Source organism: Ahaetulla prasina, chromosome 4 (assembly GCF_028640845.1).
Source record: "Ahaetulla prasina isolate Xishuangbanna chromosome 4, ASM2864084v1, whole genome shotgun sequence".
NCBI classification, from domain to species: domain Eukaryota; kingdom Metazoa; phylum Chordata; class Lepidosauria; order Squamata; family Colubridae; genus Ahaetulla; species Ahaetulla prasina.
The window spans coordinates 27,569,835-27,595,887 of NC_080542.1; the positions used below are offsets into that span (position 1 = coordinate 27,569,835).

The window sequence follows — 26,053 nt, forward strand, 5'->3', positions numbered from 1 at the left end:
GCTGATGAGGAACTCAGGTGAGATCGCCAGAGGAGACTTTAATATTTTTTTTTAAAGTTTAAAGTCTCTGCCAATCTCAGCTGAGGGGCGGGATCCTCAAAGGCCTTTTTTTACTTTTAAACGCATGTTTCGGCTGAAGCAAAACCGGCTTTTAAAAGTAAAAAAAAAAACACCTCTGCAGATGGTGTGGCTCAGCAGAGGCAGGGGGCGTGGGGCCAGGGATTTTTGCTACCGGTCCTCCAAACCAGCATGGCCATCGCTACCAGATCGCGTGATCCGGTCTGATCCGGGAGCATTTTACCCCTGGTTTTAAGCCTTCACTAAATGCCATGCAGCCATTTTCTATTAGTATCCCTCCCGATCCCTATGAAAAAATGGTTTTTCAACATCACTCCATGTACCTACATCCATTTTAAAAAATGTGCAACTCCCTCAGAAAAAGATTCCTCTTCAATCCCTGCTTTCCAAAACCTGGCAGAATTCAGGGTTTCCTTTTCTCATTATCTTTCATCAGATCTGTCTTCTACTCTCCCAACTGATGTACAATAAAATCTTCCTTATTACAAAATTCTCTCAGGCTCTGAGTGGTAAATTTCTAACAATCCAACAACCACGATTATCAATCAAGATTTGCAGAGGTTGGAAACATTGTCCAACAACTCAGATGTGATCCTGACCAAAATGGTTTTGCTTTTGATCATTGCCCTGAAGGAGAACATAATAGGAATAAAGAGATTAAATGGAGAAAATATGGAAACTTTTGAAAACCTCTGCTGAGAACCAGAGCATCTGTATTTGAGTGTCATTGCCCAGGAAAAGTATGTGGGCCTGCTGAGGTTCCCAGGACCTTGTTTAACCTGTCCTGTTCCAAGGATTACAACTCCAGGCTGGCTGCCTTCCATCAATCACCTTTTTGAGATTAAGAGCTGTGGGAACCAAAACAGCTGCTGCCAGCCCTCCTTTCCATCCCATCAAATTATGAGGGAGATCCAGAAGAGAAGCTGATGATATCAAGGGTAAGCCAAGGTAAGCACACTCTTTCTGCTTTACATAAATGACCTTTGTGATCATCTTATAAGCAGTTGCGTCCTCTTTGCTGATGACGTAAAACTATTTAACACCACGGACAATAATGCTGCCCTACAAAGTCACCTTGACTGTATCAGAATGGTCGAACAATTAGCAACTCAAATCTCAACTAACAAATGCTCTGTCTTACGCATTGGCAACAAAAATCAGAACATCAAATAAAGCTGTAGATGACCCTCACTCTGTCAAGAACCTAGGAGTACTCATCTCAAATGATCTAAGCCCCAGAGCTCACTTTAACAGCATTGCCAAAAAAGCATTAAGAGTTGTTAACCTAATCTTGCGTAGCTTCTTCTCCAATAATATTGAACTGCAAACTAGGACATACAAAACCTTTGCCAGACCAATTCTCGAATACAGCTCATTTGCCTGGAATCCACACTATATATCGGACATCAATACAATTGAGCAGGTTCAGAGGTATTTCACGAGAAGAGTCCTCCACTTCTCTGCTCACAATAGAATCCTTTAGGACTCGAAATTTTGGGCTTGGACAAACTGGAACTATGCCGCCTACGGTCTGACCTGAGCATAGTACACAAACTTATCTGCTACAATGTCCTATCTGTCAGTGACTAGCTACCTGTCAAAATTATCTGCTACAACATCCTACCTGTCCGCTTCAACTGCAATAATACATCGGCAAACAATAGATACAAACTCAAGATAAACCGCTCCAAACTCGATTGCAGAAAATACAACTTCAGCAAGAGAGTGGTCAACGCCTGGAACGGTCTACCTGACTCTGTTGTTACATCCTCAAACCACCAAGCTTCAACCTTAAACTGTCTACCGTGGACCTCACACCATTCCTAAGTGGTCCGTAAAGGAGCCATACAGAAGCGCACCAGCATGTCTACTGTCTCTGTCCTACTGTCCCCATTTATTTGTACTCATTTCCTGTGTTTATGTCCATGTTTATACTTATACCTGTTATCTGGTACATGTTTGACAAACTAACTAACTAACTAAAGAAGGTAAGTCCTGTCCCTAGAACAGGAATGCTCCTAAATTCTTGCTTTTAAGCTTAGCCATCACATCACTCTCATTCCCAGATAATTAGGGAGGCCCAATAAAGAAAGGATTTTTTCATTGACATCCCCAAAGCCCACATTCAGTTCTTCTATTTATTTTCCCTTTGCTTTAAAAACTAAGTTACAGGTTTTCAGAAAAGGAACTTGGTCCTTAAAACATAATTCTAATACAGTACAGCTGAGGCACCCAGTTCTTCCTACACCACATTTTTTTTCATTGTAGCCAACTGGCAAGAGAAAAATCCCATTTGTCCTGATTACTGTCTTTAACCATTTTTAGCAAAACAGCTGGTTTTAATCCAGTTTAGCGCTGCCTGTATGTGTGGAGCTCTAGTTTGCTAATACCTAAACTTCATTAAGTCCATTATATAAGGGCGCAACCCCCCCCCCTCATTCTGCCTTGCTTAAACAGGTCAACACATATTCAGGCTACAACACACATCAGTTAGGAAGCAGCAGAAAGCTGCTGTCAAACATAACAACAGATTAAATCTTCACTGCAACTGCATCACTGTGTAGGGTAGCCAAGGAAACTACTAAAATCAGGTGGCAGATTTAAAATGAGGAGTCCACCCAAAGATGATTAGGTGGCTGGAGGCTTTAACATAAGAAGGAATTGGGTTTGTCTAGTGAAAAGGAAGACTAAGAGTGACATGATAGCAGTTTTCCAATATTTGAAAGGCTGCCACAAAGAAGAGGGGGGTCAACCTATTCTCCAAAGCACCAGAAGGAAAGACAAGAAACAATGGATGGAAACTAATCAAGGAGAGAAACAACCTGGAATTAAGGAGAAACTTCCTAACATGAGAACAATTAACTAGAGGAACTTGCCTTCAGAAATTATGGGTCCTGGAGGCTTTTAAGAAGAGATTGGACAGCTACTTGTCTGGAATAATATAGGTCTCTTGCTTGAGCATGGGGTTGGACTAGAAGCAGTGGTGGGATTTAGCCAGTTCAGCCTATTCGGGAGAACTGGTTGTTAACTTTCTAAGCAGTTTGGAGAACCGGTTGTTGGAAGAAATCTTATTTTGTTTTTTTTCCCACTTTACAGAGCTAATCTTGTAAGGAAGACAGGAAGGAAACATTCTGGTGTTGTTTCTAGCCTAATCTTTATTGCCCTGCTTACAGAAACTGCTTCTCTGGTTAACCCTTATTACATTGTAACAGCTAAGGTAAAACGCCCATCGATGTGAGTGACGTTGAGTTGGCCACACCCACATGGTCACATGATCACCGAGCCCCGCCTACCCAGTTGGTCATTAGGGCAGAGAACCAGTTGTTAAATTATTTGAATCCCACCACTGACTAGAAGGTCTCCAGGGTTCCTTCCAACTTGGTTATTCTGCTATTTTGAGTCAATCCTAGAATCAAGAAGACAAGGGAACGAGGCCTGCCTTGACAAATTGCATTTTCTCAATGATATAGTATGCATTCTGTAGCAGACTGTAAAAATTGTGGAAAGTTTTGCATTGGTAAAAAATGGGAAGACCAGAAAAATTAGGCACATTATTCCCATTCCCTCAATGTCGGTGACTGCTTCCAGCGAACTTGATTGTGTCACTTATGATTAAAAATTCACCTGAAAATCAACCTCAGTTCCAACGTTGGAAGTGGGGAAACGGATGATTGCAGAATGATTGCAAGCAGGCTATATCCATCTCTGGTGCAAAGACTGAATGGCTAACAGGGTTTATATGTCTAAGATGGGCACTCAGTAACTGTTAGGAAGGAAACATGCAGTTGAGTTGCATAATCTTAATATTAATCTTTACAATCTTATTTAAAAGTATCAGGGCACTGAACCTCCACCAAGCACTCCACAATTGATTGCCATGTCCAAGAGGTTCCTTAGCTGGCAAACTTAGTTATGAGCAAATAATCTTCAGTCAATACTGAAAATTCTTTTGAAGAAGAAAACAGAGGAGGAGCTAAAAAAAACCCCAAGCTGATATAATCTAACCTATAGAAACCCATCTGGGATTTTTGAGTAGATCAGTGGTTCTCAACCTGTGGTCGGTGGACTCCTGGGGGAGCTGCAGGTGGTCCACGAAGGCTTGAAGAAATGTTATGATTTAAATCTTGAGTTGAGTCTTGGTGGTATGTGGTCATGGTACGTGGCCACAAAAGGTATTTAAAGGGGATCCATGGCAGGGGTGAAATCTAAATTTTTTTGCTACCGGTTCTGTGAGCCTGGCTTGGTGGGCGTGGCTTGTGGGGGGTGTCATGTGACTGGGTGGGCGTGGCTATGCGACGGGATCAAAAGACAGAAACTCACTTGCAATATCCTGCTGGAGCAGGGTTGGACTAGATGACCTCCAGGTCCCTTCCAGCCCTGGATTATCCTTTGAAGCTACGTCTAGTGCCAGGTTTGTAATCCTTCCTTCCTCTCCTCCTTCCTTCCTTCCCTCCTTTCTTTCTCTCTCTCTGAAAAACAAACCCTCCCCCACACATCCCATTTTTCCTCCTAGCAGGCTCTGCTAGGCAAACCATAAAATGGGGGGGGGGAGCCGTTTTTCCTCCCAGCAGGCTTCCCTGAAGTTTCTGAGAAGCCTGCTGGGAGGAAAAACGGACTTCCCCCCCCTCCGTTTTTTGGTTTGCCAAGCAGAGCCTGCTGGGAGGAAATATGGACTCCCCCACCCCATTTTTTGGTTAGCCACCCAGCTGAGCTGCGCAATCATCAAAGGCCATTTTTTACTTTTAAAAGCATTTTTTCTTCGGCCAAAAAAATGCTTTTAAAAGTTAAAAAAAAAACAAACCTCATGATCACGCGGCTCAGCTGGGCATGGGCTGGGTCGGGGGTGGCAGGGGATTTTTGCTACCAGTTTTCCGAACCACCCGCCGTCATTGCTACCAGATCGCTACCAGATCGGGCAGACTTTCACCCCGGTCCATGGAGAAGAAAAGGTTGAGAAGCACTGAAGTAGATCATCAAGGTTTTCCAAAATCAATACTTTTTAGAGATTATTAAATAACTGTGATTAAGAACGTTTGAGGCAACTTAACACTGACAACAAATAAAACTCTAGATACTTTCTCTTTTTAATGGATCTTCTGAAATAGAAAAAGGAGTGGAAACCCCAGTAGGAAAGCACAGGAAGTTTAACAAATGTAATAACATAATATCTTAACCTCCTGTTAGATCCTGGTTTGGAAACAACCATGATTCTAGAAAAAAGGGATGGTCTTTAGTAAATGCAGATTCCATCAGGGCCTCCTTAAAATCCTCCTCCACAGCTCCAAGCGAAGCAGATCCCGTTCTTTTCGGATCCCGAGCAGCACACTCTGGTTCTCATGGGCACGCCGGATCAGGTAAGGGATAACCTCTTCCACAGATCCATATGGGATAGATTTGTAGATGGCAAAACCTGCTTGACCTACACTTGGCCGGAAGAGAAAGGAGGTGAATATATCACAGGAAGAAAGGAAAAAGTGAGGAAAAAGTCATGAAGAACATGGAGCAAGACTCACCTAGTGCCAGGGACACCTGGTCGCACATACCCAGCAGCTGCCCAAAGCTAATGGGTCCAGCATTTTTGTTGATGCCCATCTGTGACATCCTTAAGAAGATAAAACAAACACAGACAATGATGGGCACGTATTTATTGTAGAATAGAAAGCATACACTGTAAGCTAAAAGTCCCAAAGGTGCTCTTGAAAAAGCACCCTTGTGAGAACTATGACCTGGATGACTGAGAATCCCTATAGATATGTAAGCTAGAACACAATTCTGGAGTAGGCATAATTTCATTGGTAGGCTCCTACCAAGGAGTCACGTATCCCAAAACCTGCCAGTTTCATATATGGCAAACAGATATAATACTCTTGTCTCTTACAACAACAATCTTTCAAGGTGGGTTAGGCTGAGAAAGAGTGACTAGCCCAAAGTCACCCAGCCAACTTTCATGCCTAAGGCTAGCCTAGAACTCAAAGTCTCCTGGTTTCTAGACCAGTGCCTTAACCGCTACTAGACCAAACTAATTCTCATGTTGCTGAATGTCAACCCTCAGTATTTCAGCTTGTATGACCCAAAGTGACAGATTCTGAGAATTGTGACTCAACAAAATCTTGAGGGCTGTAGGCTCCCTCTGCTACTTTATGCAAATCACATACCCATAAATATCAGTTTCAATTTTTTTGCCCTAATTTCCCACACGTTTGAGGATAGCAAATGACTATTTGCCTTTACATGCGCATTAATGTTTTTAAGCCTCCAGTTATTTTGACCTTTCCCTCTTAGTTGTGTTAAAATGGAAAACATGTCAATCCTTGAACACAAAGTTTGTTTCTTCTGGTGCAACCCTCTGCTAAAGGCAGGAGACCTGTACCACCCTGGTCAAATGATTGCCCAGTCTGTTTTTCAAAATGTCCAACGATGGAGCATTCACAACTCTGGGAGGCAAGCTATTCCATTGATTAATTGTTCTGTCAGAAAATGTATCCTTACTTGCAAGTTAGATCTTTCTTTAACAAGCTTCCACCCATTGGTTCTGGTGCTTTGTACAATAAGTCAGTCCTCTCTTTCCTGTGACAGCCCCTCAAGTACTGGAAGATGAATGCCTTGTCAGTCTTCAGCTATATGGACAAATTCCCAGAATTCTGAACAATGTCACTACTGACTAAACAAGGTTGAAGTTTACAAATCTGGAGGGCATATGACTTGGGAACCTCTGATCTAAATGAAATTTTGCAGGCTTCCCAGCTTATTGCCTTGTTTCTTCTCTTCCTCTTGGTTTTCAGTTTTTCAGTTTGCTTCTTGTGCATGCAATTTCTTGTACAGATGATTTAAGGAGGTAGAAAGGACTTGTTCACAGAATCATGTGACATCAATCAATCAATCAATCAGAATAGAGCTGGAAGAGACCTTGGAGGTCTTTTAGTCCAACCCTCTGCTCAAGCAGGAGACCCTACACCATTTCTGACAAATGACTCTCCAGTTAGCGGTACAATGTTACCAGGGAAGAAGCTTCGCAAAATTAGGTTAACAACTCTTAATGCCTTTTTGGCAATGCTGTTACAGTGAGCTCTGGGGCTTAGAATGTTTGAGATGAGTATTCCTAGGTCCTTGACAGAGTGAGGGTCATCTACTAGGTCATAACCACCCAGTTTGTATTTGGTGTTCTGATTTTTGTTGCCAATGTGTAAGACAGAGTATTTGTTTGTTGAGATTTGGAGTTGCCAATTGCGCAACCATTCTGACACATAGTCTGGGTCGCTTTGAAGGGCATCAGTATTGTCGGTGGTGTTAAATAGTTTTACATTATCAGAGGAGAGGACACAGCTGCTTATAATATGACCACAAAGGTCATTTATGTAAAGCAGAAAGAGTGTGGGTCCTAAATCCATTATTATACCATTCCTCCTCACCTCTTTTTCACTACTATACCTTTGTACGGCATGGGTCACAGAGGCTTCATTGTGTGTAGCCACAATCATCTCAAATCTTCCCTTGACTTGAGATACTTGGTCCAAGCCAAAATCCAGACAACGCCGGTAACTGTTTGCCAAGGAAAGGGAAAGGTGGGGAGGGGGGTAATGTTACTACAGAAGGAGATTCCCAATAGAAATCTTACAAGCAGCACACAGCCTGATGTAACCAAGGCTCAAAATGGAAGAACATTCTACTGAATATATCCTCACCTTTCATTGGTAGCTTCCCAGCTGGGCTGTACAGGATCAGGGTACCCCTTTTCCTTTGCCAATTTCCTTTCCTTGTTCAGATAAGCCCCCCGGACTAGCTTTACTCCAAAGCATACCCCCAAGCGGTCTGCAAGGGCCACATCTTGCTTCAGGCGCTCCAAAGTGTCCTGGAGGAAAACAAAACTAGTCAACAAACAAAACAATTGCTATGGAATATTTTACAAAGTGCCCTAGCACCATTTACCGTATTTTTCAGAGTATAAGATGCACCCTTTTCCCCGCTAAAAGGTGGTGAAAATTTGGGTGCCTCTTATACACCGAATGTGTATAAGACATTCCAGCAATTTACCTCCTTGCAGCAAGCAGCAAGAAGAAACAGCCCATTTCAGCTTCATCACAGCCTAATTAATACAAGTTGATTGTCCATTGGATCGGCCTCCCGGCTCTCAGCTATTTCAGGTTGCAGGGATTGCCATTGTCTTTTGCTGTGCCAGCCTCTGCTGCTTGCTGCAAGGAGGTAAATTGCTGGGAGCAGATTTTTTTTTTCTTGTGCTAATCAAGCTATGCTGAAAATGAAAATGAAAGTAAAGCAGACTGTTTGCAGAACAAAATTGCTAGAAGGCAGAGGCAGATTTCTTTTTCTTGTTTTCCTCACCAAAAAAGGTAGCTGTGTCTTATACTCCGGAGCATCTTATACTCTGAAAAATGCAGTAATTGTTCTGATTAAGTGTGCATTTTTTGAATTCCCAGGCAGTGTGATGAATAAAATACAAAGGAGGGGAAATTCTAGGAATAAAGACCCACCTTGAGATATGCTTGATATGTATTCCAGATCCAAGGCTTTTGAGTGTTCCAAGTAGCCATCATTGCGATGGTGACTAATGTCAAGGCAGGATTGATATAAGTGTATTCTGCATCTACCAAAACACGGACTCCTTTTTCTACAGCATACTATATAGAGAGAAGAAAGGCCACATGATTTATAAAGAAGACATGTGACTGATTATCCGGCCTTCAGATACTGGGGTTGCTGAAGATTTTACTTAGTTCCATTCAATCCCCCAGAAACCTATTGAGATTTAAGAATACATAGTAAAGAACTACCGATTCCCAAAAGTTCCTTTGCAAAATCCAACTGTAAAAGCAGACCTCTGTAAGGCATTTTCTCCCAGCTATAGAAATGTGGAACATTATGTTGCAGACGGATATTTTCAAGTAGCAGCCAAAAGAATCAAATATATGGTGTAAGAAGAGTTTAGAATTTCTAAATGCGCTTAGTTAAAATGTGGGCTATTAACCTGGTACCAGTTGTTCCTCTTTGTTTCTGGCAAAGCTACAAAAAATCTGTGTTTTTACTGCCACCTAATGGTAATATGGTTTTAGGCCAAATACAGTATTCTCGATCTTCACCTAGTTTTACCTATTTCTGCTTGCTAGGTAACTGTAAAGGCATATATGATCAGCTGAAGGAAACTAAACCTGGTAATGTTGAAAACAGAGACAGGCAGTTATGCCCTGCAAATATTTTGGATTACAGCTCTCAGAATGAGATTGACCATTCTGGCTAGACTGGATGGTAATATTTTTTCTTCTTCTCCATGTTGAAAAAGGTGACCATCTCTGCTTCTTTTCCTGTGCAGTTCCCTTTTTTAACATATGTGATAAAGCCAACCATCTATGAAACCTTGCTATCAACCCAAGTTTAATCCAGCCCATCCTGATTTTCCCACCAGCTGATGACATTCAGAAAGCAGGAGGGCAGCACCAACTGTTTTGCTTCACACAACTTACACCCATATCATCAAGATATGTGGCAGCAACTCAAACAAAAGGCAATAGATGCAGGATAAAGATTACCAAAAGGGGAGAGCAAATTTTATGCTGGAGAGCTCTTTGCTGACTCAAGAATGGGAAAGAACTCAATAGTGAGGAAAGGGCCCATGTCAGCCATATGTCTCATCCTGTTTAAACCAGAAGTTTCTCTAATTTCTCACTGCAACTGCAATTCTTTGTGATTCTTCTGTGTATTCTAAATATTGCCAACTTTTTTTGTCTTGCTTCTGAATCTGGGTTTTTATATGATCTTGGGAAGGATGACACCCTGCAATTCAAGGAATGCAATAGGGCCAATACAAACAGTGCCTTCACTACCGGTTCGGGAATGTGACCATACATAGTCACTCACTACGCTCGTGTGTGCCTCTTCTGCACATGCACAGAGGGTAAAAAATGGGACATAATGATGTCCCGGTGGGTGAGTGGAGCCTCCCACCACCGGTGCTACTGGTTCGTGCGAACTGGATAGATCCGGCCGGATTTCATTGCTGGCCAATACCCCACAATTGAAAAACATTCTGGCTACTGAAGTAGACAATCTTGCAATCACCTTTCTCCTTCAGTGAAATCAGGATAAACGAATAAAAAACTGACAGTTTTTTTAGCCTTCTGCACAAAAGAGAGAAGGGCAAAAATCAAGTGCAACATACATAACTGAAGGGACAGGATTCTGTTCATGAGGTTGTGGTTGCCATCTTCTCTTTTTAAATGCCAGTATGGAAGCTCTTTCCATCTAATGGTAAGGTCAAGGTTGATCTTTTTTTTTTTTTAATTTACATTTATATCCCGCCCTTTTCCGAAGACTCAGGGCGGCTTACAGTGTATAAGGCAATAGTCTCATTCTATTTGTATATTTACAAAGTCAACTTATTGCCCCCCCAACAATCTGGGTCCTCATTTTACCTACCTTATAAAGGATGGAAGGCTGAGTCAACCTTGGGCTGGGCTTGAACCTGCAGTAATTGCAGGCTATTGTGTTCTAATAACAGGCTCCTAACAGCCTGAGCTATCCACGGCCTGAGCTATCCACGGATCTTGATTGCTAATGTTTGGCAAGGAACATATGTTAGCACTGATATCTGCTATAAGGTTAAGCCTCTGTCCAAAGGATAACAGCTGAGTTAAAAAAAAATCAATTGGGCCCAGCCCAGTTATTGGGCTTCAGTATTGGATCTGTTGTTGACAACATAGGTTATAACTTTGCAATTCAATAGCATTAACACTGAACTTATATACCACTTCACAGCCCTCTCTAAGCAGTTTACCAAGTCAGTATATTGCCCCCAATAATCTGGGTTCTCTTTTTACCAACCTTGGAAGAATGGAAGGCTGAGTCAACCTTGAGCTGGTGAGAATTGAACTGCTGAACTGCAGTCAGCCGGCAGTCAGCAGAAGTGGCCTGTAGTACTGCATTCTAACCACTGTGCCACCACAGCTCGTCAAACTTTAATACTATTGTCAGAACGAGTTATATTTTCATTTCACTGCCTAAACCAATGTGAAAGTCATGGGTGAAACTTTAGTTGGTTTGATACCTGTGCTACAGAATTCAGGCGCCTCAGTGACTTTTGGAAATGCTGGTTTTCTTCTTGAGACAAACAGCTGAAGGACACTTCCTGGTGGTAATGGAAGAGAACAGACAACATGATCACAACAAAATACCTTATGCCATCAGACTTGAAATCCTGGGTTTAGAAAATTTAGAACTACGCCGCCTTTGGCTTGACCTGGATATAACTCATAAAATCATCTGCTACAATGTCCTTCCTGTCGAAGGACACAACAAAACACGAGCACACAATAGATTTAAACTTAAAGTGAACCGCTCCAATCTTGATTGTAGAAAATATGACTTCAGTAACAGAGTTATCAATGCCTGGAATGCACTACCAGACTCTGTGGTCTCTTCCCAAAATCCCCAAATTTTAACCTAAGACTGTCTACTGTTGACCTCACCCCATTCCTAAGAGGTTTGTAAGGGGCATGCATAAGAGCACAAACGTGCCTACCGTTCCTGTCCTAATGTTCCCTTTGATTGTATCCAATTCGTATAGTTATTCCATGCTTACGCTTGTATATACTGTTGTGTTTGACAAAATAAATAAATAAAAAAAATATACGTTTAAAAAACAACTCTTTGTCCATAGTTTGAGCAAAAAGGGTGGAATCAAAGCAAATAGGGAAACAGATGAGAAAACATGAAAGGGAATCTGCTCACATGTCCTGACATGGCAGCCATGACTCTTTCGATGCTGAGGTCTGATATTCCCTCCTTGTTTTGTAAACACACGGTAATTGTTTTCTGTGAAGACAGAAAATAAATCCATCCTAAATAAAATCAGAGTACTTGTCTTCATTCTCATCCTATACTGCAGAATTAGGAACCAGAATGATGACGTTACTTTTTTTTATAGTCAAGGAAATATAGGTGGCCCTCAATTTATGACAATTCAGCACCAAATTCAGCCTAAAATTTCTGTTGCTAAGTGAGACATTCGTTGTGAGTTTTGCCCCATTTTACAACCTTTCTTGCCACAGTTGTTTACTTGGTAGCACTGTTGTTAAGCGAATTTGGCTTCCCCATTGATTTTGCTTGTCAGGTCACAAATAGTGATCACATGATCCCAGGACACTGCAAACGACATAAATATGACCCACTTGCCAAGGATCCAAATTTTGAACATCTGTTCATGGGGATGTTGCAATGGTAGTAAATGTGAAAAGCAGACATTGTCACTTTTTTTCAGCGTCTTTGTAACTTTGAATGATTACAAACGTTCACTAAACAATAACTAAACTAGTTAATAAGCAAACTATTGGAAATTGTGGATTACTTGTATTATAATGTAGGAAGTTAGCATCCACCTCTCTCCTAGAAAAATGAAATATTCTAGGAAATATTAAAAAGGCAGAATATTTCCCCTAAAAGAGAACTAGAAATCTTAAGACAGAAACTTAGCCCCAGCTCCCTGCCCCCAGCAGATACTTTGGTTATTTACAAGACAAAAGGCTGGGCCATCTTATCTACAACATAAAAGACTTTTACCCTCAGGACATAATAGGATTAGCCCTCTCCCCATCTCACCACATGGCATCTGGGAAGAATACATCACCCAGCAAGATTCAACCAAGAATGGGAGTCTGACAACCAATCAGGATACATTTCTTGCCACAGGAACAGGAAGCAAGTTCAAAGCCCAACAGAGGGTATAAATCTCTCTCTCCCTCTCTCGCCCATGTGCTCCACCATTAAACCATCTTTCCAAACAGTCTCCATGTTTCCAGTGTCTTTCTCCCCACTTGGAATTGAACCCAGATGGACATTTCTTTCAACAATAGCTTTGCAAATTTTCCACTTAAATCTCCTTCCCATAAGCTGAAATCTAGCACACTTACAGCTTCTCCTTGTTTAGTAGCTACATTGTATTCCAGCAAAATGGTCACTAAGCAAAACGCTCACTAAATGAACCATGAGACTAAGGCATGCTGATAAGGTCACTGGTTGCTGGTGTCTCACTTATATAAAAGTTCTCTCTTGCAGCAGCTCCAGTGTGACTCTCTGATGTCAGATATTTGGAGATAAGTGATTGGAAAATTATTCTTTTACTACCGTTTACTAGTATTTAATACCGCTGTATTTGTGAATGATCTCTGCCTCAGGTAGTTGCTATATGAGGATTGAATGCGCTGGATTAGAGGTAGACCCTGTTTATCAACTGCTTTATTTACCAACCATTCAACTTACAATGGTGCTAAAAAAATTATCTTTAACAATCAGTTAGGACTCTTTTAGGACTATTACAGCTGTCCCCTTAGACCAGGGGTGTCCAAACTTGGTCCCTTTAAGACTTGTGGACTTCAACTCCCAGAGTTCCTCAGCCAGCTTTGCTGGCTGAGGGACTCTGGGAGTTGAAGTCCACAAGTCTTAAAGGGACCAAGTTTGGACACCCCTGCCTTAGACACATGATTGACATTTAGGTGCTTCACAGCTGACTTTCGACAAGCAGAATCAAAGGAGAAGCCAGCAGTAAAATTGCAATCATAGTCATGTGATGTTTCACTTAACAACCCCGGTGATTCAATTAATAACTGAATGGAAAATGATTGTTAAGTCCATCATGATCACTTGCTTAACAACCATATCACATAGTGACAGTTCAACTAAGTGAGGACTATACAGTTGTTTTTTCTGAAGTGCTGAATTTAGTTTGACTTATAAAAAAAAATCCATCATGAACTTTATCAATTTTAAGACACATGGACTTGTCAATTTCAGTTCTGGGAATAGAGATCCTTGTGTCTTAAACTTGTCAAGGTTGAGAAACACTGGCATAATATACTTAGCTCATTCAGCCCTTTCTGCTGGCATGGTAACTGAGTCAAAGATTACATTTTGGGGAATACAATGTCTTCATCCACTTTTTCTGGAAGAAGTACTTAATAGCCCAGGCGCCCTTCCATCAAACAATTGCTACCAACATGCCTTCCACTGATATATTGCATGAATCAAAATGAAGGCTGTGAAAATATTTACAGACTCCTCACATCCTGGACATAAACTGTTTCAACTCCTACCCTCAAAACGATGCTATAGAGCAGGAGTCTCCAACCTTGGCAACTTTAAGATTTGTGGACTTCAACTCCCAGAATTCCTAAGCCAGCTTTGTTTTTTCCCTAATGCCATCACTCTGCTAAACAAATAATTCCCTCAACACTGTCAAACTATTTACTAAGTCTGCCCTACTATTAATCTTCTCATCGTTCCCATCACCCATCTCCTTCCACTTATATCTTTGTTGCTTGTTCCTTACGATTTATACTGATTGTTTTCTGATTGCTTATTTGTACCCTAGGACTATCATTAAGTGTTGTGCCTTATGATTCTTGATGAATGTATCTTGTCTTTTTATGTACACTGAGAGCATATGCACCAAGACAAATTCCTTGTATGTCCAATCACACTTGGCCAATAAAAAAATCTATTCTATTCTATTCTATTCTATTCTATTCTATTCTATTCTATTCTATTCTATTCTATTCTATTCTATTCTATTCTATTCTATTCTATTCTAGCAGGGTCTTGGCTTCATAATAATGATAGTGCCTCCTCAACCAACCGGGACACAGCAGGCATGGCTAAATTGGCCACATCAGCCAATCCGCATTTGGGAATCATGTTCCACCCTGCCGGGCCTTAGCACTGAGTGCTCAATGGAGTAGCTAGTATTTATAGCTTCTCTGTCATTTTAGGTTGTTTTCCTGGGGGTGGGGAGTGAGGAGATGGGAGGACTTGGTAAGGCCAACTGACCGGGTTTGGTGTTTGCATGGAAAAACTAATTGCATTAATTTGTCAAAGTATAAATTAACTCCATGCTCCCAACAGCTCCTGCTTGAGGCATCCCAAAATACTCACACATAGTTCAGCTGCCATCAGGGCCGTCACCTTCAATTGCATCATGGGATTGGGGGCACCCCCCACCGAGAGATCCAGGCAGGTAATCATGGATTGGGCATTCTTGTCATACCAACCTTCCCTGGTGAGAAGAGAGCAGAAAGGTAGCACTGGAACCTTTTCAGATCTGGGTTTTGGTATTTCTGTTGCTTGCTCACCAACTCTTATCTATCTAATGCCACCCTTTTCTCTGGATTCGGTTTCATATGATTGCTATGCTAGTGTGTGATGGAATATTGCATCTGTTTGCATAATGTCAAGTTTAAGATGGGTGGACTTCAATTCCCAGAATTCCCATACTGACTGGGGAATTCAGGGAGTTAAAGTTCACCTGTGGCCATCTTGCTGATTATTTATTTATTTATCCTGGAGAAGTTCCTGCAGGTTTTTTGGCAAGATTTCAGAAATGGTTTTCCATTGCCTTGCTTTTTGTAGGGTTGAGTTAAGGATTGACCCAAGGTTATCCAGCTGGCGTTGTGCCTAAGGTGGAACTAGAATTCATGGTCTCCCAGTTTCTAGCCTGATTCCGTAACCATCACACCAAAGTAACTTTTCTTGGGGGTATACTGCCTAAATACTCTGAGGAATCCTTATGACCTAGAGAAGGAAACAGGCTAAGGAAGTCTGGTTTATAGCTATAGAGGTGATTTATATTAATTAATGATCAGACTATGAGTAATACTTAACCAGGAAAATTCAACAGAGTTTCCAAATCTCCCAGCAAAAATCAAAATTGCTAGAGGAAGGTAAGGATATTCCTGGCCCCCCCAAAAAAACATGTTTTATTTGGCTGGTCATTTGGACTAGTTGGACCGTCTTTCCTCTAGACTCAAAAAAAATAATTATTCATTTTTTTCTAGTTTTGAGTAACAGGGTTCCATGTATTACATCAAAGCTTACTGTAATTAAAGTGTGAGAAATTACTCCTAACACCTGATAACCACTTCCTCAAACAGAAAGCCAAGGTTGTAGATAGCTCTGTATGGTCTTAATACATACTGGAAACACCGGAAGAGGATGTATGAATCATGTTTCCCTTCTTAAGCTGCAAACTTGTGTGACTCTTTTCACCTTTTCAAAAGATGTGTGAGCTCTCCATATCACTACAAAACACCCCCTCACTGATTTACAACCCACAAACTGTCAGCTAGTGAATTTGCTGTACCGTAAAGCAACCTTCCCCCACTCCAATGTCCACCAGATGAATTGGAAAACGTCTACCATTATCTCCCAGTTAGCAAATCCAGGAGATGATGACGGATAATGTTTGAAGAATGGTATAACACAGGAAATGAGATTCACTCCTTATTTATTACTAAAATAGTTATAATCTCCTTAAACATTGGGGGGATAGAGGCAAGACTAATGCATCTACCAGTACAACTTTTTTTAAAAAAGAACTTGAATCAAAATGTTATGCCTTTATAGTCTACAAAAATTTGGAGCTGCCGTGTATACATCTCCAATGACCAAAACAAAATCCTAAAGATTCTAAATAAATCCAAAATTAGGATTACATAAAATGTTCTTCCAATCCCTGAATTTACTCTCTTTCTGCATTTATGTATTCTTCTAGGTATAATTTCTCTGTTCTCCATTTCCCCCCCACCCCCGAATTACCTCTACTGTTAGGTAGACTAAGATTGATGTCTCAAGTGACATATGTTTATCATCTCAGTTGTTATTTATTTTTCTAGCAACTATTTAAAGCTCAGGTTGTAGTGAAAAGCACATTTCTAATAAAATTTAAATAAGATTCTATGGTCATCTGGTCAAGAATTGGCAGACAAGTCACACCACTGTGTCTTATCTTTTTTCATCTGTACAAAAACTCCTCTACTGCTAGACTACCTATCATCCCTTCCTTCACCTATATTTACCCTTCTTTTTCCTCTCCTACATCTTCTTCTATGGGGACAGCAAGGAGAGGCCGGACCCCCAAGTGTTGGAGTCGTTGCAGTGTTTCTTTGATCTCTTTGTGGGTCTCACCAGCCACAAACTGCCCATACAAAGTAAGACGAAGTGCAGAGGTCCAGAGACGACGTCCCAGAATGCGCCGAGTGAAAGAAAGGAGCTTAGAGGACAAAGAGAAATAGATATAATGCAGGCAATTTCAGATGGGAAGCTGTATTTACTTGGAAAAAGAACCCTGAATAAGGCTACCAGATTTGGCCTGAAAAAATCCAGATGATGGAAACAAAGTGAGTTTTCTATATTTCTTTTCCTCCATCTAGTGATTATCTGGATTTTTGTAGGCTCAATGTGGCAGTAGGCATCTTGAGATACCTAAAATTTTAACAGATGGACTATAGATTAACTGTTAACAAATTAATTGCTACAGATAATTTATTCCAATAAGGATATAATTTGTGCATCTGGACAATGGACTTTAGTCCACCAAAAAAGTGTTTCCCAATTGCCATTTGTCAGTCTTTAACACCAATTATTAACCTGCAATCTACTGCAAGAAGTTGTCATAACTATCTTTAATCACTTGGGCAAGTGTCACAAATAAATTATGACTTATTTTGCACAAATTACTCAGTTTATAATTTATTCTAAAAACTCTTTATCACCTCCCCAATCGATAGAGCGCTCAGTTTAAGTCATTGGGGCGAATTCCAGAGTCATGCTCACATGGACAGATAATGAGGGGACTTCCAAAACCTAATAAACCAAGTTACATGTTTATCATTTAAACTGATCTCCTGATAAGATCACTACAATTGCTCTCTGGTACATCCTTCCAACCTCATGTCATAGAAAACCCAAGATCGCAGATGACAATTGAGGCAAAATTGGTTATAGGTTAGATCAGGAGTCAAAACCTCACCTTTGGTGCTTTCTGTACCAGCCATGGAGAAGAACAGAGAAAGAAGACCAGCAGTCCACGACTGAGTTCCCATTTGGTCTTGAGGCGGAAAACCTTCCCATCATCCAGGTTCAGTGAATTAGAAGAAGACTGGGGTTTCTTTGAAGCAGTTTCGGGGACTGTCTTGGAAGATGAGGATTTCTGAGTTATCACCTGAGGGTTCCAGAGGGTTAATACCCTCCGGTGCAAGAAACGAGCCCCACAATGCAGCATGCCACTAGCTCAGTCTGAAGGTCACAGTGCCACCTTTGAGAATGTAGCATCTGGCGTTTATCCCATTGCGTATGGGAACAAGCTGGAAAGATGGGGAGGGTGGAGGAAAGAGTGCAAACACAGGCCAGTAAGGTGCAGTTTCAGCACATTATTGGGGGTAAGTGGGAAGCAATTCACTAGGGCAGAAAACCTGCTAAGGAGAAGTCATTCATTAACATCTGGATTCCTGGCATTTCAACTTTATTGGCTTATTCTATTCTTTTCTGCAATTTGATAGTTTCCAGATCTGTTCAATTTCACTTTCTATAAATCCCAGCTATTATAGGAGAATATGGAAAGTGAAGAGCAAAACTCGTGAAGGCCACAGATTAGGGAAGACTGCTTCATCCTAGAAAGAAACCATTCTAGTTTCTTTAGAATGGAAGTCAGCACTGATATTCCTCCAGATGGAACCAACAATATTCCAGAGCATTTCTCATCATTGACTAATTTACCAGGATTGCCAAGAATCAAAAACATTTCAAGTATTTATGTTTTTCATATTTTTCTGTTTATCAAGAGCACAGTGGATAGAATGCAGTATCGCAGGCTAACTTAGCTCACTACCAGCAGTTCAGTCCTGACTGGCTCAAGGTCGACTCAGCCTTCCAAAGTCCGTAAAATGAAGACCCAAATTGTTGTGGGCAATATGCTGACTCTATAAACCACTTTAATGGCTGTAGAGCACTATGAAGCGGTATGTAAGTCTAAGTGCTACTGCTATTTATTATCAAAAGATTCAATTTATTCTCCTCATATGATGATTTGAATTCTACACATTTGGAATTCTGTTGTACCTTTTTCCTCATTTAATTCCGTAACAGATGTCCACAAACTAGTGGTCCTCCAAGTATGGCAGATAAGAACCAGTGTCAACCTCTCTAGCCAGCTACGGGAAGCGTTCTGTTGATAGCTATTTTTTGTAATGGAACATCTATTTGTCTCGTTTTACCAATTATCCATGCAAACCAAAAGTAAAACTGTCAAGGGCACACAAACATTTGAAATTTAAAATGTTTTGGACCAGAGATCATTTGAAACAGCTTTGCTGGAAGTGTTCTTTACTGACCATTTTAGAATTGTTCAAACTGAGAAGACTTCTAGTAAGACCAAAAGATCAGTGCACTGTTTTGCACTCAGAAGACATACATTCAAAATGTTTTGCTCAGTAAGTCAACAGAATTGGTGGAGACCAGGTTGAGAAAGGCTACCTGCAAGAAGAAAGATGCTGCCTTTATGACAGGATTTTCCAGTGTTTATGCAATTTTTAAGATGCATGGACTTCAACTCCTGGAATTCATCCCTAAAGAATCTGATCACTACATCTCCAAATTCCTTTTTTTAGTTTTTGTACATAATAAGAAAACAAAATGCACCACTACCAGATGCATTTGTAACTGGCTGACCAACCACACTCAACATGTAGTCCTCAGTGGAACTGCATCAGTGATGGATTTCAATTTTTTTTACTACCGGTTCTGTAGGTGTGGCATGGCTTGGTGGGCATGACTTGGGCGTGACAGGGGAAGGATACTGTAAAATCTCCATTCCCACCCTACTCCAGGGGAAGGTTACTTCAAAAATCCCCATTTCCTCTCAATCAGCTGGGAATTGGGAGGCAGAAAATAGATGGGGGCGGGGCCAGTCAGAATTTTTACTACCGGTTCTCCGAACTACTCAAAATTTCCACTACCGGTTCTCCAGAACTGGCCAGAACCTGCTAAAACCCACCACTGAACTACATCCACATGGAGGGAAGTATGCAGTGGAGTACCCCAAGCCTCTGTTTTAGGCCCAGTACTCCTCAACATCTTCATCAATGACTTGGACAAGGGGATAGATGGGGAAGTCACCAAATTTGCAGATGACACCAAGCTAGCAGGAATAGCCAACACTCCAAAAGATAGGCTCAGGATACAGAAAGATTTTGACAGACTTGAGCATTGGGCGCTAGCTAACAAAATGAAATTCAACAGTGAAAAAAGTAAGGTTCTACATTTAAGCACAAAAAAAAAATGCACAGGTACCATATATGTGGTACTTTGCTCAATAGTAGTAACTGTGAGAGGGATCTTGGAGTCCTAGTGGACAACCATTTAGATATGAGCCAGCAGTGTGCAGCAGCTGCCAAAAAAGCCAACACAGTTCTGGGCTGCATAAACAGAGGGATATTTATTTATTTATTTATTTTGTCACAACATCATACAAAAAGATTATATAGTATATACACATATAAACATATATAGGAAGAAGAAAAGAAAAACAATAGGACAGGAACGGTAGGCACGTTTGTGCGCTTATGCACGCCCCTTATGGTCCTCTTAGGAATGGGGTGAGGTCAATAGTAGAAAGTTTTTGGTTAAAGCTATTAGGATTATGGGAAGAGACCACAGAGTCAGGTAAAGTATTCCAAGCACTGATGATTCTGTTGCAGAAGTCATATTTTCTGCAATCTAGATTAAAGCGGTTTACATTAAGTTTAAATCTATTGGTTGCCCTTGTATTATTGCAATTAAAGCTGAAGTAGTCTTTGACAGGAAGGACATTACAATAGATGATTCTGTGAGTTAAACTTAGGTCTTGTCAAGGCGACGGAGTTCCAAGTTTTCTAAGCCTAGGATTTCAAGTCTGGTGGGATAAGGTATTTTGTTGTTTTCAGAGGAATGGAGAACTCTTCTTGTAAAATATTTCTGGACACGTTCAATTGTATTGATGTCAGAGATGTGGTGAGGGTTCCAAACAGGTGAGCTGTATTCTAGAATTGGTCTAGCAAATGTTTTATATGCTCTGGTTAGTAGTGTGGTGTTTTGGAAAAGAAGCTACATAAAATTAGGTTTACAACTCTTAGAGCTTTTTTGCTATGTAGTTGCAGTGGGCTTTGGCACTTAGATCATTTGACATGAAAACTCCAAGGTCTTTAACGGGATGGGGTCGTCTGTAAGGTAATGTCCATCTAGTATGTACTTAGTTTTAGAGTTCTTTTTCCTATATGTAAGACTGAGCATTTGCTGGTTGAAATTTGAGCTGCCAATTTTAGACCAAGCGGTTAGATGGTCAAGGTCGTTTTGAATGATAGAAGTGTTGTCTGTGGTGTTAAATAGTTTGACATCGTCAGCAAAGAGAACACAATTACTTGAGATATGGTCACAAAGATCATTAATGTATAGAATAAAGAGTGTTGGTCCAAGGACGCTGCCTTGAGGAACGCCACTCTTGACAGGAACAGGATTTGATAAAGCATTGCCAATTTTGACCACTTGTTGTCTGTTAGACAGAAAAGCAGATATCCATTTGTGGAGGGGTCCTGAGATGCCATAGGATGTTAGTTTAAGGAGAAGTTTATCGTGTACTACTGAGTCAAAAGCTTTGCAGAAGTCTATGTAGATTGCATCTATTGATTTGCCTTGATCTAGATTTGAAGTCCATATGTTTTTGCAGTGGAGAAGTTGTAAGTTACATGATAACTTTTTCCTGAAACCAAATTGTTTGTTGGAGAGTAGGTTGTTAGTTTCTAAGTGTGAGGTAATGGATTGGTTGATGATAGATCACGTGAAGTGTTAATACCACTTTATAGGCCTTGGCAAGACCACACTTGGAATATTGCATTCAGTTTTGGTTGCCACAATGTAAAAAAGATGTTGAGACTCTAGAAAGAGTGCAGCGAAGAGCAACAAAGATGATTGGGGACTGGAGGCTAAAACATATGAAGAACGGTTGCAGGAACTCGGTATGTCTAGTTTAACGAAAAGAAGGACTAGGGGAGACATGATAGCAGTGTTCCAATATTTCAGGGGTTGCCACAAAGAAGAGGGAGTCAAACTATTCTCCAAAGCATCTGAGGGTAGAACAAGAAGCAATGGGTAGAAACTAATCAAGGAGAGAAGCAACTTAGAACTAAGGAGAAATTTCCTGACAGAACAATTAATAAGTGGAACAACTTACCTGCAGAAATTGTGAATGCTCCAACACTGAAAATTTTTAAGAAAATGTTGGATAACCATTTGTCTGAAATGGTGTAGGGTCTCCTGCCTGGGCAGGGGGTTGGACTAGAAGGCCTCCAAGGTCCCTTCCAACTCTGTTATTATTATTAAAATGTACATCCAAAAATGGAAAGATTCAGCCTTATTCACAATGGAGGTTGCTGAAGTGATAGAACTTGCTGAGATCGTTATATTGACTTTTTTGATTAAAAAAAAGGCAGTATATACGTTTATTGGTAAATGGAAACCTCTTCTCAACTTTTGTATGAAACAGAAATGAACTTATGATTAATGATTTTGATAATCAGAATATAGAAAGAATTATATTATAACCAGTAATAGTATAGTATAACCAGTAAGAGATAAATTTATCATTGTACTTAAAACTTCCCCCCCAAAATTTGGAAGATACTTCTTTGTATCTTTTTCCCTTTCTTGCACTTTTAACTTTCTCTTTGATTTTTTTTCTTACTGTACAGTATATTAGTTTGTATTAATTTACAGCTTTTAAATTCTTTAATAAAATTATACAAAAAAAGCCACACTTCATTCTGTAACCATTTCTTCAAAAAAATTGAAGGCTGTCTTGTTTTGAAAAACCAAACACAGAGAACCTTGAAAATGGGGCAAAATTAGAGGAAAGAACATGATTTTGGCATTCCTCTATGGCAGGTGTCAAACTGGCGGCCTCAAGACAGGTGTATCATGCACAGGTCACATCCACCCCGCCTCCGCAAAGGCAAAAATGTCGCAATGCGACACATGATGCAATCGAGTTTGACATCCGTGCTCTATGGTAGAGGTATGCAAACTTGGTTCTTTTAAGACTTGTGGACTTCAACTCCCAGAGTTCCTCAGCCAGCAAAGCTGAAGTTTACAAGTCTTAAAAGAGCCAAGTTTGCAGACCCCTGATCTATGGCTACATGCTGTGTTTGCCAGGATCTCTCAGGCCAGCTAAGGAAGTGTCTACTCAGTGGGCAAAAGGTTCAAATGGCTCCATGGCAATGAAATTCAAATTACACAAGAAATCAGTTGAGTTTTGACTTAGTGAGATTTTAAGTTTATAGCTGAAATTTTTCTAAATCTATTCTCTCAAGAATGTTGGAGCTGCAGTTCATAGTGTTGTCGATCTTAATATCCATGCTGGTCAAAGATTCCAGATGCCACAATCCCAATGTGTGAACGCATGCTTTAACTACCTCCCAAGGTAACAGTTAACAGAGCTGGAAGGGACCTTGGAGGTCATCTAGTCCAACCCCCTGCTCACGCAAGGAGACCTATACTAGGGATTCGAATCACTGAACTGCCGACCTTTCTGATCGACAGGCTCAGTGTCTTAGCCCCTGAGCCACCTAGGCAGTCTTCGCTGACTGGAAATAGAAGGGCTTTAGTTTCTAAAATGAGAGGGAAGGGGCTTCTTTTGGCCTACCAACTATTAGCAGCCGGAATATTGCCTGTTCAGTTGCAATGATAAGAAGTCTTCTGAGCTTGAACAATTCTAAAATAGTCAGTACAGAACACTTCCAGCAAAGTCAAAACAAGCTGTTTCAAACTCTAAACAACTATCTTGGGTCCAAAACATTTTAAATTTCAAATGTTTGTGTGCACTTGACAGTTTTACTTTTGGTTTGCGTGGATAAGTGGTAAAATGAGACAAATAGATGTTCCATTACAAAAAATAGCTATCAACAGAACGCTTCCCGCAGCTGGCTTGAGAGGTTGACACTGATTCTTAACTGCCATATTTGGAGGACCACTAGTTTGTGGACATCTGTTACCGAGTTAAATGGGGAAAAAGATACAACAGAATTCCAAATGTGTAGGATTCAAATCATCATATGAGGAGAATAAATTGAATCTTTTGATAATAAATAGCAGTAGCACTTAGACTTACTAAGGTGGTTTATAGAGTCAGCGTATTGCCCACAACAATTTGGGTCTTCATTTTACGGACTTTGGAAGGATGAAAGGCTGAGTCGACCTTGAGCCAGTCAGGACTGAACTGCTGGTAGTGAGCTGAGTTAGCATGCAATACTGCATTCTAACCATTGTGCTCTTGATAAACAGAAAAATATGAAAAACATAAATATTTCAGAATCAACTCATATGACAATAAGATGTCTTGCATTCTACTTAAATTAACAAATTCTTTCAAAATTCGCCATCAAGAGCTAAAGCCACACCCCATTATCAGGATGCTTTCTTGGGGGTGTCCATTAAGAAAACACACTGTCCCAAGTGCCTCACTCTCTACAGATGTTCTAGAATTCTTTTGGCACCTGTTGAAAACTCTCAGGGATCCGTACGTTTTTAGTAAAAAGATTTTAATACATTTGCTATTTTAGTTTTCATTATCCTTTTGGTTTTGAATGTTTTAAATGTTTTTTAAACAGCTTTGGCTGATTGCCATCGGTAACATTACACTGATGATGCTTATTAGGAAATGTGGGTTTTAATTTATTTATTTATTTATTTATTATTTAAATTTGTATACCGCCCTTCTCCCGAAGGACTCAGGGCGGTTCACAGCCAGATAAAATAGACAATAATATTACAATATAAATACTATTAAAATACAATTAAAAAACTTATTCAATTGGCCGAAATTAAAATTTAGAATAAATGATAAAAAACCCATTAAAAAACCCATAAATTTAAAAACTAATCCAGTCCTGTGCAGATAAATAAGTGTGTTTTAAGTTCGCGACAGAAGGTTTGGAGGTCCGGGAGTTGACGAAGTCCTGGGGGGAGTTCGTTCCAGAGGGCGGGAGCCCCCACAGAGAAGGCCCTTCCTCTGGGCATCGCCAGACGACACTCTCGCTGATGGCACCCTGAGGAGTCCCTCTCTGTGAGAGCGCACGGGTCGGTGAGAGGTATTCGGTAGCAGTAGGCGGTCCCGTAAATAGCCCGGCCCTATGCCATGGAGCGCTTTGAAGACGTTCACCAGAACCTTGAAGCGCACCCGGAAAGCCACAGGTAGCCAGTGCAGTCTGCGCAGGATAGGTGTCATACGGGAGCCACGAGGGGCTCCCTCTATCACCCGCGCAGCCGCATTCTGGACTAACTGAAGCCTCCGGATGCCCCTCAATGGGAGCCCCATGTAGAGAGCATTGCAGTAATCCAGACGAGACGTCACGAGGCGTGGTGACTGTGCACAAGGCATCCCGGTCTAGAAAGGCGCAACTGGCGCACCAGGCGAACCTGGTGGAAAGCCCCCCTGGAGACGGCCGTCAGGTGGTCTCCAAAAGACAGCCGTCCATCCAGGAGAACGCCCAGATTGCGCACCCCCTCCATCGGGGCCAGTGCCTCGCCCCCAACAGTCAGCCGAGGACTCAGCTGACTGTACCGGGATGCCGGCATCCACAGCCACTCTGTCTTGGAAGGATTGAGCTTGAGCCTGTTTCTCCCCATCCAGACCCGTCGGCTTCCAAACACCGGGACAGCACTTGATGGCTTCATTGGGGTGGCCGGTGTGGAAAAGTACAGCTGGGTGTCATCAGCGTACAGCTGGTACCTCACACGAAGCCACTGATCTCACCCAGCGGCTTCATATAGATGTTGAACAGAAGGCGAGAGAATCGACCCTGCGGCACCCCACAAGTGAGGCGCCTGGGCCGACCTCTGCCCCCCCGTCAACACCGTTTGCGGCCGGTCGGAGAGATAGGAGGGGAACCACCGATAAACGGTGCCTCTCACTCCCAATCCCTCCAACCGGCGCAGCAGGATACCATGGTCGATGGTATCAAAAGCCGCTGAGAGGTCTAATAGGACCAGGGCAGAGGAACAACCCGTCTCTGGCCCTCCAGAGATCATCCACCAACGCGACCAAAGCCGTCTCAGTGCTGTAACCGGGCCGGAAACCGGACTGGAACGGGTCTAGATAGACAGTTTCATCCAGGTG

At 41.3% G+C, this 26,053-nt stretch overlaps 1 protein-coding gene across 1 annotated transcript; it reads right to left on the minus strand.

The window, feature by feature from the left end:
• Positions 1 to 5,154: 5,154 nt before the first annotated feature.
• On the minus strand, positions 5,155 to 18,650 carry PRODH2 (proline dehydrogenase 2). The gene is made up of 10 exons (XM_058183413.1): positions 17,882 to 18,650; positions 16,929 to 17,122; positions 15,010 to 15,130; positions 11,815 to 11,898; positions 11,132 to 11,212; positions 8,565 to 8,711; positions 7,761 to 7,927; positions 7,507 to 7,617; positions 5,592 to 5,680; positions 5,155 to 5,497 (listed from the first exon to the last, which is right to left on the minus strand). Exons 1-10 carry the CDS (start codon positions 18,131 to 18,133, stop codon positions 5,328 to 5,330), a joined length of 1,416 nt encoding a protein of 471 aa, XP_058039396.1. The 5' UTR covers positions 18,134 to 18,650; the 3' UTR covers positions 5,155 to 5,327.
• Positions 18,651 to 26,053: the final 7,403 nt, after the last annotated feature.

Coding starts and splice junctions, on each gene's coding strand:
- PRODH2 (XM_058183413.1), bottom strand. CDS start 18,133: ATGCTGCATTGTGGGGCTCGTTTCTTGCACCGGAGGGTATTAACCCTC. Junction 17,123..17,881: donor TGGTACAGAAAGCACCAAAG/GTGAGGTTTTGA, acceptor TTGTCCTCTAAG/CTCCTTTCTTTCACTCGGCG. Junction 7,618..7,760: donor TGGGAAGCTACCAATGAAAG/GTGAGGATATAT, acceptor CTTGGCAAACAG/TTACCGGCGTTGTCTGGATT.